The 10,443-nt window shown below is 39.7% G+C and overlaps 1 protein-coding gene across 1 annotated transcript; it reads right to left on the bottom strand.

Moving 5' to 3' along the window:
- Positions 1-5,352: 5,352 nt before the first annotated feature.
- Positions 5,353-10,023, bottom strand: LOC108338740 (cytokinin dehydrogenase 7). Its single transcript, XM_052880319.1, has 4 exons — positions 9,122-10,023; positions 8,732-9,004; positions 7,556-7,818; positions 5,353-5,898 (listed from the first exon to the last, which is right to left on the bottom strand). Exons 1-4 carry the CDS (start codon positions 9,794-9,796, stop codon positions 5,571-5,573), a joined length of 1,539 nt encoding a protein of 512 aa, XP_052736279.1. The 5' UTR covers positions 9,797-10,023; the 3' UTR covers positions 5,353-5,570.
- Between the last annotated feature and the right edge of the window lie 420 nt (positions 10,024-10,443).

Here is a 10,443-nt window from a genome sequence, read left to right as displayed (position 1 = left end):
GTATAATATTAATTCGCATTAATTAACTACTTGATATCATTATAAAATTTCTAACAGAAAATTTGAAGTAGATACTAGTTTTGTCCAATAAAAAGTATGAGAACTATATGATACTATTTTTCGGTTAATTAAATCAAACAAATAATTTCTTTCTTCCTATTTGAAGATTGTTTTAAAAAAAAGACATTTTAATTGAAGAAGGTGATAAAAACAATTGTTAGTGGTGCTGTATTTCATTTAATATTTGATTAGATTAAATTAAAACATGAAGTTAATATATAAAGTATTTGGAGAAGGAAAAAGAGTGTAACATGAGAATCCGTGCACTAAAAACAGTTTTGAACATTAGGAATTTGTCTCCTTTGTATGTTCATAGAATTGACAGATAGAGAATGGTAAGAGTTTATGAATTGAGCTATATAGTGTCATTAGGATAGTGATTATTCTCTGTTTCTTGGAAGTGACATTGCCTTTCCAATTCCGTTCATTTCATATATCCCAAACTTGGTTCCTGTCATAATTCCAACAGCCTAATTATATACTATTTTTTCTTTTTCTTTTTATTTAAAATAATATATAATTTTGTACTGTAAATTAAATGCACAGTCAAGAAAAAAAATTGCACTTTCCCATTAAATATTTCATTTAGAATTCCTAAAAATTATATTTTGAGTTTAATTTCACTTTATAAAATTTATTGTATAGTATAAGATATTAACCGAACGGTTACAAACAACCAACCGGATATTCAGGTAATCTGTTTATATCTTATTCTGTTTATATTTTATTGGGCTTATATCAACAGCTTAAGATCCATGAGGTAAATTATAAATACAAAGCCAAGGCCAAAGGCCAGGTACGTTCCACTTACGCATTACTCATTCTACGCTACTCTCAAATACTCAATAGTGAAAATCATTCACAAAACATTCAACTAAGAGCCGAGGCTCCTCAAAATCACACGCCTAACTTGAGCGTCGGAGTACCTTTTGCAGGTACATCCACCCCCGTCCAAAAGGAGAGCGATCGGCTTGCGCCAACACCGATCGGCCAACAACTGGAGTTTGGAGGCGAGCGAGCGGCCCAGACACATCAGCAGGTTAGTCTCTCGGTCCCAAAACTTTCCACCGAAACATTTTGGCGCCCACCGTGGGGCCGAGCGTCAAACCCAATGATGACCACAAGAAACCAAGACGAGCGTTCAGTCTCGACATCACTATTTCAGATCAACACCAGAAACTTTCGACAAAGTAAAAACTACAGTAGATGAATCATCATCTCTACGTGCGACGTCGTCAACAAGATAAGTATTTTTTGAAATATGAATATTTCATAAAATATCTAATTGATAATAGATATTATAACAACTATTTTTATGTTAAATATATAGTATAATCCATAATATATTATATGATATATGATATATAATATAGTACATAACTATAAATATAGTTATCTAATTATTATAACCGAAACATTTTTTGGCATGATTAAAATAGTCAAAGAAATTGTTGTGTTAGAGATAATTATCAACAACAATATTATAAAATCTCAAGACGGTTTAGATACCTTGTTGATTATATATGTTATTTATTCGGTGCAATTCATAATATCTGGTAACCGAATCATTTATTATACGGTTATATACCATAATATATATCATCATGAGAATTTTAACAAGACAACATCTTGAAAAAATATATATCAAAATCCACGCCATCAACTATGCGAGTGCAGACCAAGATCTAGTCATAAACGGACTTCATGCTTAAAGTATCATGGAATTCAATTAACGAAGGAGAGGTCTCCTATTGCAAACACTGATTGCCAATTTCGTCAGCAAAGTTCATAATTAACGATCAAGCCCGTTCCCTAGGAAGCACTCCTAGGTCGAAGACCGAGCGGTAAATCCCCCTCGGGCAAGAGGTAAAGCCCTCTCAACGACGAACGGTAAATCCCGTTCACTAGGAAACACTCCTAGCTCAAAGCAGAGGTAAAACCCTCTCAAAGCCGAACAGTAAAGCCCGTTCCCTAGGAAGCACTCCTAGGTCGAAGACCGAGCGGTAAATCCCCCTCGGGCAAGAGGTAAAGCCCTCTCAACGACGAACGGTAAATCTCGTTCACTAGGAAACACTCCTAGCTCAAAGCAGAGGTAAAACCCTCTCAAAGTCGAACGGTAAAGCCCGTTCCCTAGGAAGCACTCCTAGGTCGAAGACCGAGCGGTAAATCCCCCTCGGGCGAGAGGTAAAGCCCTCTCGACGTCGAACGGTAAATCCCGTTCACTAGGAAACACTCCTAGCTCAAAGCAGAGGTAAAACCCTCTCAAAGTCGAACGGTAAAGCCCGTTCCCTAGGAAGCACTCCTAGGTCGAAGACCGAGCGGTAAATCCCCCTCGGGCGAGAGGTAAAGCCCTCTCGACGACGAACGGTAAATCCCGTTCACTAGGAAACACTCCTAGCTCAAAGCAGAGGTAAAACCCTCTCAAATTCGAACGGTAAAGCCCGTTCCCTAGGAAGCACTCCTAGGTCGAAGACCGAGCGGTAAATCCCTCTCGGGCAGGAGGTAAAGCCCTCTCGACAAATGTCGAAGGCCGAGAGGTAAATTCCTCTCGGTTCCTATTGAAGGTCGAGCGGTAAATCCCGCTCGGTTAAAAGTTGAAGGTCGAGAGGTAAAACCCTCTCGACAAATGTCGAAGGCCGAGAGGTAAATTCCTCTCGGTTCCTATTGAAGGTCGAGCGGTAAATCCCGCTCGGTTAAAAGTTGAAGGTCGAGAGGTAAAACCCTCTCGACAAATGTCGAAGGCCGAGAGGTAAATTCCTCTCGGTTTCCTATTGAAGGTCGAGCGGTAAATCCCGCTCGGTTAAAAGTTGAAGGTCGAGAGGTAAAACCCTCTCGACAAATGTCGAAGGCCGAGAGGTAAATTCCTCTCGGTTTCCTATTGAAGATCGAGCGGTAAATCCCGCTCGGTTAAAAGTTGAAGGTCGAGAGGTAAAACCCTCTCGACAAATGTCGAAGGCCGAGAGGTAAATTCCTCTCGGTTTCCTATTGAAGGTCGAGCGGTAAATCCCGCTCGGTTAAAAGTTGAAGGTCGAGAGGTAAAACCCTCTCGACAAATGTCGAAGGCCGAGAGGTAAATTCCTCTCGATTCCTATTGAAGGTCGAGCGGTAAATCCCGCTCGGTTAAAAGTTGAAGGTCGAGAGGTAAAACCCTCTCGACAAATGTCGACGGCCGAGAGGTAAATTCCTCTCGGTTCCTATTGAAGGTCGAGCGGTAAAACGCTTTCAGTTCCGCCAACGCAGCCTCCCTCAAACTCATCAGTCCTATAGTTAACCACGGCTAAAGTCGACCGCTTAACTCGGACTTGGGGGGCATGTATAGTATAAGATATTAACCGAACGGTTACAAACAACCAACCGGATATTCAGGTAATCTGTTTATATCTTATTCTGTTTATATTTTATTGGGCTTATATCAACAGCTTAAGATCCATGAGGTAAATTATAAATACAAAGCCAAGGCCAAAGGCCAGGTACGTTCCACTTACGCATTACTCACTCTACGCTACTCTCAAATACTCAATAGTGAAAATCATTCACAAAACATTCAACTAAGAGCCGAGGCTCCTCAAAATCACACGCCTAACTTGAGCGTTGGAGTACCTTTTGCAGGTACATCCACCCCCGTCCAAAAGGAGAGCGATCGGCTTGCGCCAACACCGATCGGCCAACAACTGGAGTTTGGAGGCGAGCGAGCGGCCCAGACACATCAGCAGGTTAGTCTCTCGGTCCCAAAACTTTCCACCGAAACATTTATTAATAAAGTGAATATTATATTTAGTTAATATACAATATTTAATTTATATTAAGTTGAGACATATATATTTTAAACATAAAACTAAATATTAATAAATAATTATTTAAATATGAGACTTTGAATAATTTTTTATATTACTTAGAGAGTGAATTTTAGAAAACTTATTTGTCATATGAAATTTATATACAGTTAAGAACTGAAAATTTATTTTATTTACGACATCGTATTCATATTGATTAAGGAAAGGAATGATTGAAAATATGAGAGGAATTTGTCAGGAAAACATTGAAGAGGTTGTTTATTTTTTACATTTCCCAACAGTTGAAACCTAAGTTGTAGAGTTTGAGGAAGTGTGTTGGGTAGATTTGCATGTGTGATGAAACTAAAGAAAGGAAGGAAGCATAAAGGGTGCTTTTGAAAAAGCACGACGGGAGATGTGGAAGGTATGAGTTGTAGTGTAAGAAAGGAAAAGAGAGTGTAGATACACGCGCATTGGTTACGCGTAGTACTGTGTTAGTCCAAAGATACATAGAGAAAAATAAGCACGTCCGTGCATGACACGTTTACCATAGAACGTAGATTCTACTTTTGCATGAGTCTAATCGCGTAACGCTTTCTCATTGGCTGGTGCTTCTTACAAGAAATCATGATCTTATTATTGCCTTCTAAAGCTACGTAGGGGACCCCCACCCACCAAGTATTTTTCTACCTTTCTCTACTTTTCATGCGAGTAAAAGCAAGTTACAGCTCCAAACAAACACAACAAAACTTCCAAAAACAAAAAGAATAATAATAATATATCTAGATGTATATCGAAGTGGAGCTGGAGGAGAATCAACAAGCAAAATAGATTTTGTTTGATTTTCGCGTCAAACAACGAACCAGCACAGCCCGAGGATTTGTGGAAACCAGTTCAAAGGGTCAAGAAAAGAAAAGCCAAACCTTTCCCTTCAGATTTTTTAGCTTCTTTTATTGGATTGGACTTGCTCTTTTTACTTCAAAAAGGTACAAAAGGGGACTAAAGAATCCCACATATACCTAACTCCAAACCCAAGTGGCCTCACTTTCAGATTTCTATATGTTTTTCTGAGTTTTACTTTTTCCAGTTTTCGAGTTAATTTGAACATTATGGAACCAAAGAAGATGCAAATTGAAAAGAGCTGGCTAAGGATGAAACAAACATGAAGTGAAAGATCAAGGCCAGTTAATGCTGTCTCAGATAAGACACATATACATGTAGTGCTCGCTCCCAATTCATGATTGGCACGTAGGTTGTTCCCGAAGATTATAAATCCAAAGGGAAAACGACTTTTGACAAGCTTTACTTACTTCATATCATATACCATGTTATTTAACATATTATAGAAACAAATTAATAAGTTTATACGTGTCATACATCACCAACCCCTTTTTTTTAAGACCTCTGATATATCCATCCTTTGCTTAATCGAATCAATGTTTTGAATTTTACCAACAGAAATAATTATTAAGGAGAAAAAAGCACTTAAAGTTTACTGTCAAACGGTATTGAAACTCGATTAACAGCAGAAAAGGATCGAGATTCACATTAATTTCACCCCCAAAATGTTGATTTACAATATGGGTACAACGGTGTGACAGAAGAAAAAGGAGGGGGGAGGGAGGGGAAAAAGAAACAAAAATGGAATGAAGAGAAAATGATGAGATGACAATGGGTTGAGAGAAAGAAAAACAATATATTAATTAAGAGTGTTTATTTATTTAATTAATTATTTATTTATGTGATGGGCAAGGGTTGAGGGATTCGGGAAAAAATTTTCTGTCCAGGTGCAAGAAGAGCGAAGGGATCAAAATTGGCCTTTCTCTCGAGGAATGTGGTCCATTTGTCTCCGTAGTGTCGCATCCAGTTCTCCTGTGACTGGTAGTGAGGGAGATAGAGCTTGAAATCAAAGCCTCTGTTGCAGCAGAGCTGAATAATCTCATGGTTTTGTTCCACCAAGAGTTCAGTGGGTGGTCCCTTTGGTGGTGGTGGAATAAATCGGAGCAAGGCTATAATGTAGAAAATGTTGCTATCCGGCACCACTACCGAGTGTCGAGCATCCCACCTGATTAACACAAAAGAAAACAAAAGTAGAAAGAATTAATGAATTGGGTCCTTAATTATCACAACAGAATTGAAGCATGTTATTGATGATGGGTTGCGCATGACTTGAAGCAGTTGCAGATGGGGGACCCTTAAATTCTAATCCCCCAGAAAAGGAGCACCACAACACAATCAATCCCTGTGTGTGTGGAACCATTACAGGGTTTTTGTTTTCTCTGTCAGAAATCAAAACGAGTTTCTTTAGAGTCCATACAAACACCGGTGTCGCTGTAATCCGGTTGGCCATTAAATATCCTTGTCCATTCCATTTGCCAACACACACCACCATACATACTTTCTTCCCATCCAACCCAATCATTTAATGCTCTAAATTAATCTCAATTCCCTACTTCTACCTTTTACATTCTTCAAATTTCACACTCCTCTACTACCAATTTCATGCACACTCTATCCATACTACTACCTTCTCTCCTACCATCCTTTCTAAGCTTCTAATTTACATTTTCAGTAATTACATATCACATTTATTTTTCAACCAAATTTTAATTTTTTATTTTAAATTTTTTATTTATTATTATTATTATTATTATTATTATTATTATTATTAAACACCCACATAAAATACTTTTAAGCGAAATAAACTTTTCAGTAAAACATCAAGAGATTTATCCTGCACAACGTGAAACAGTGAAATACATATTCCATTATTTTCTCTAGAAATTAACAGCGACACAAAAAAAAAACAAAAACACATTAAAATATTGCTGTTTTTTTGAGAGCTAATCTGAGTTTTGTCAGTGAAGATTGCCAAGCAAAGACAGACAAGATGTAAAAACTAAACTCGTAAGTCTAACCCATGCACCCCGTTGGGAGGGTGTCCCAAAGCAAAGTTTTTTGAGAGGGTGATGGTAGTATAAAACTACTGCCAATACAGTACGGAGAGATACAGAGGAAGAGAGGTACGAGCAGCTCAGTATGATGAAACAGCTGAGCCTTACGACCAAAAATGGGGATGGAAGTGGGTCCCACCATGGCTTGACCCTTTGAGTGGAATATATTAGACCACCCTCAAGTCTTAACCACCCCCAGTGGTCCAAACCAACCCACACTTACCACATAATATATAAATACATAACTTATACATACCCAATACACACACAACACAAGGCAAACAGAATAAGGACTCAGGTGACTCACATACGTGGCTTACAGGTCACGCTGGATTCCCCCTGTGGGACCCTTGTCCCATACCCTCTTGCGTGTCAACCCCATAGAACACTGTCATTCTTCGTGTTACAACCTCATGATGAGATTAAGGGTTAAATAACGAAATTATTGTTTACAGAAGTATAGTGAAAAGTTACTCCTGGAAGTTATCTTAACAGTGACGAGAAAGCAGATTCATGTGAAGCGAAGGTGAAGATCACACACAACCAACCCAACAAACGCATTAAAATTAGAGACTGACGTGAATGCATGTAATGTAGCTAGCTAACTTAGCTTGCTCTCCCCTCAACAAAGGTGAGGGAAGATTTTGCCAAATCTGGCCTGTTGAACTAATTAATGCTGGAATAAATATTTGTAGGTGGTGAAATTGAAGGAAATGAAAGGAACAGCAAAAGAATCTAAAATGATAAAGTTTATGATTTTATATTTACTTGGATCGCAGCAGGGGGTAGACTAGAATGGGGCCACCAACACCGTGCTTGAGGATTTTCTTGAACACTTCACGGTCGAATTCAGCGATGTGGGACTTGGAGACGAACAGGTTCAGCCAAGGGTGGGGTGCGTCCCAGATGCCGTTGGCTCTTGCATCTTCCTCCACACGATTCACACGCAGCAGGAATTCCATGTAGGTCACATCCAGCGAGAACTTTAGACCCTCAACGAATCGGAGTCGTCCAAGTAATCTATCCACCTCCTAAAAGAGAGAGAGAGAGAGAGTTAAGGGGCATTAGCGTCATTAGCGTGAATTGATATATTTTTCTACAGATTCCAGAAAATGATGGGGTTTTGGGCATTTTCGGAAGTGTGGGGACCGTAACGTCAGCGAGATCTCAATGATCAGAGCAATGGAGCAGGCAGTGATGTTACATGACCATTTTAGCCTTACCCACAAAGGAACTCCGCATTGCCATTTTATGCTTATTGCTAAGGTATCAACCCTCGCAAGGTACAGTCCCCTTTGGTAATTTAAAACGCAAAACATAGGCCATATTGGGCGAGGCTTTGTGTCAGAAAATCCAATGGAAGATACATGATGACCGAATAGTCAGTTTTCACCAAAACCATTGCCATTTTCATGGAACAATACAAAATCAAATTATCACAACCAAAAATTTAAAAACTTCAAAAAAAAAATCATTAAACAAAAATAAACCAAGTGAAATGTGACGTTATCTATGAACCTCGTGGCAGACAGGAATTAAATAAGCCATCTTCCCTCGGCTTAACTTCGTACATGTGTAGGTGAAAATCTGCGTATATTGACTTTTTACCAGGGACCCACTTAGGGTAACTTCCTTCATTTTAAATTATTTAATATTATTTATTTTTTCTAACCTAAGGTTACTCATTTCCCTTACATTACACCACTATGCTCAAGTCTATTTTTTTTATTAAAGTAAGTGACCCGCTAGGTCAAAATTGAGCCATCATTGGTGCCCCGGACTGTTCTGTGCCCGACCCGTACAATCCCCGATAAAAGACAAAAATCCCAAACGCCAGCTAGAGAGTGTATACACACATCACATCCTGCTGAATAATGAAACCCCAAAATACCGAAAATATAAAAATAAAAATAAACAGAGTTCACAAATTTAAATATTAATTACCATATTAACAGCGGAAGGGTAGTCTTCGTTACGGTAATGAAGCGCCAGTTCTAAACAATACAGAACCGGACCCGCCGTCGACGGGAGGCGAGCCGGGTCGAACCGTTGGTTTGGGCCCGTGGGTACCGTGGGCCAGCCGTTGCAAGGGTCGTCACTGTTCACAAAAACGAAACCTTCCACGTAGTCAAAACCGTAACCTTCTCTAGTCACCAGCCACTCTGCGTCTCTAGTGTAATCTTCAAATTCCGAGTACACCACTCTTATCCATCTCACCTAATCGTAATAATAATAATAATAATAAAAATAACAATTAAAAATTAAAATATATGTTCACAACATCAAATATTAATTATTAATATTTTTTGGTTGGGCGAGGATTTAGTAGCGTACCATGTCGGGGGCTGGTTGAACTGGGACCCGGGCTCGGGTTATGATACCGAACTGGCCCAGCCCTCCGAGAGTTGCGAAAAAAAGTTCTGAATTTTGAGTTTCGGAGCAGACTAAGGTTTCGCCTTTTCCGGTGACGACTTCCAATTCCGTTACGTTGGAGGTCTGCGGGCCGTAACGGAAGGACTGGCCGCTGACGCCAGCGTTGGAGAGTGTGCCGCCGACGGTCAACCCAAGGTAATCCGTCCACGAGCGTGGCGCGAGACGGAACTCAGAAACGCAGCGTTTAAGAACCTCTTCCCATAATGCCCCTCCCGAGACGTCGACGTGTAGGGAGCCGTCGTCGAGGGAAAGGAGCGTGAAGCGGTCCTCCATGGCGCGCATGTCGAGGACCAGCCCGTTCTCTGCCATGGCCTGACCGTTGATGGAGTGTCCGTTGCCGCGCGCTGCCACCGTGAGATTCGCCGTGCGCGCTGCGGCCTTCACCGCCCTCGCCACGTCAGCGGCATCGGCGGGGCGTATGACCGCCAACGGCTTCGCGGATTTCATCCCGCCGAAGTCCTTGCAGCCGGCGGCGGTTGCGCCGAAGTGGAACGAACCTTCGACGCCCAAAACGTCGTCGTTAGGCATGGATTCCGTGTCATTTCCGTGCACGAAGTGTTCTAAGTAAGCTATCATGGTGAGAGATTTATAATTTTTTTTTTGCTCTCTTTTGGAGGTAGCGTTTGAGTTTGATCCTTTGAGAGTTTTGTGTGTTGCGTGTGTGAGGTTTGTGTGCGTGCTTCGGCGCAGTTGGGGTTTATATAGCGGCTGCTTTGGATTTACTTGGAATTTTCCTGTCCTAAAGAAAAGCCATTTCCGTTATATTTTTTCGAATCTGAGGAAATTAGAAGGTTTTTAATTTTTTCCATTTATTGCTTTTCTTTTGTCGTTTATCGATATTAATTATTAAAAGAAGTGATTATGGAGATGTGACGACAGAATTAATGTTAAAGACATTCTTAATATAAGACTTTGTTTTAATTATTTATTTTTCCTCCTAGAATATTATCATATCTTGTATATGTAAGAGACTGAGTTTTTTTTTTATTAATTGTACGTGCATACATGGAACTCCTCTTAGTATATTTTATTTTTGTATACATTCCAAATCAAACCTAAGTCACGTGTATAAAAGGGACAAAGATGTTTAACACTCTAAAGAATGAATACGTTCTAAAAAAGTGAAGAGAGAAATAATAATCAAAGAATACATAGTAAATCATATTTTAAAATGTAGCAGACAAAAACTAAATAATTCTACTAACACGTATTAATAACGTGTG

The sequence above is a fragment of the Vigna angularis genome, chromosome 7 (genome assembly GCF_016808095.1).
Source record: "Vigna angularis cultivar LongXiaoDou No.4 chromosome 7, ASM1680809v1, whole genome shotgun sequence".
Classification (NCBI taxonomy): domain Eukaryota; kingdom Viridiplantae; phylum Streptophyta; class Magnoliopsida; order Fabales; family Fabaceae; genus Vigna; species Vigna angularis.
Note: the sequence above shows the minus strand (reverse complement) of the source record. Positions and strands in the feature narration are given on the sequence as shown.

What these genes read in the sequence shown, in the direction of transcription:
- LOC108338740 (XM_052880319.1), bottom strand. Translation starts at nt 9,796, where the DNA reads ATGATAGCTTACTTAGAACACTTCGTGCACGGAAATGACACGGAATCC. An exon ending in TTCAACCAGCCCCCGACATG is followed by an intron (nt 9,005 to 9,121) that starts GTACGCTACTAA and finishes TATTACGATTAG; the next exon opens with GTGAGATGGATAAGAGTGGT. An exon ending in ACCCTTCCGCTGTTAATATG is followed by an intron (nt 7,819 to 8,731) that starts GTAATTAATATT and finishes TCTCTCTTTTAG; the next exon opens with GAGGTGGATAGATTACTTGG.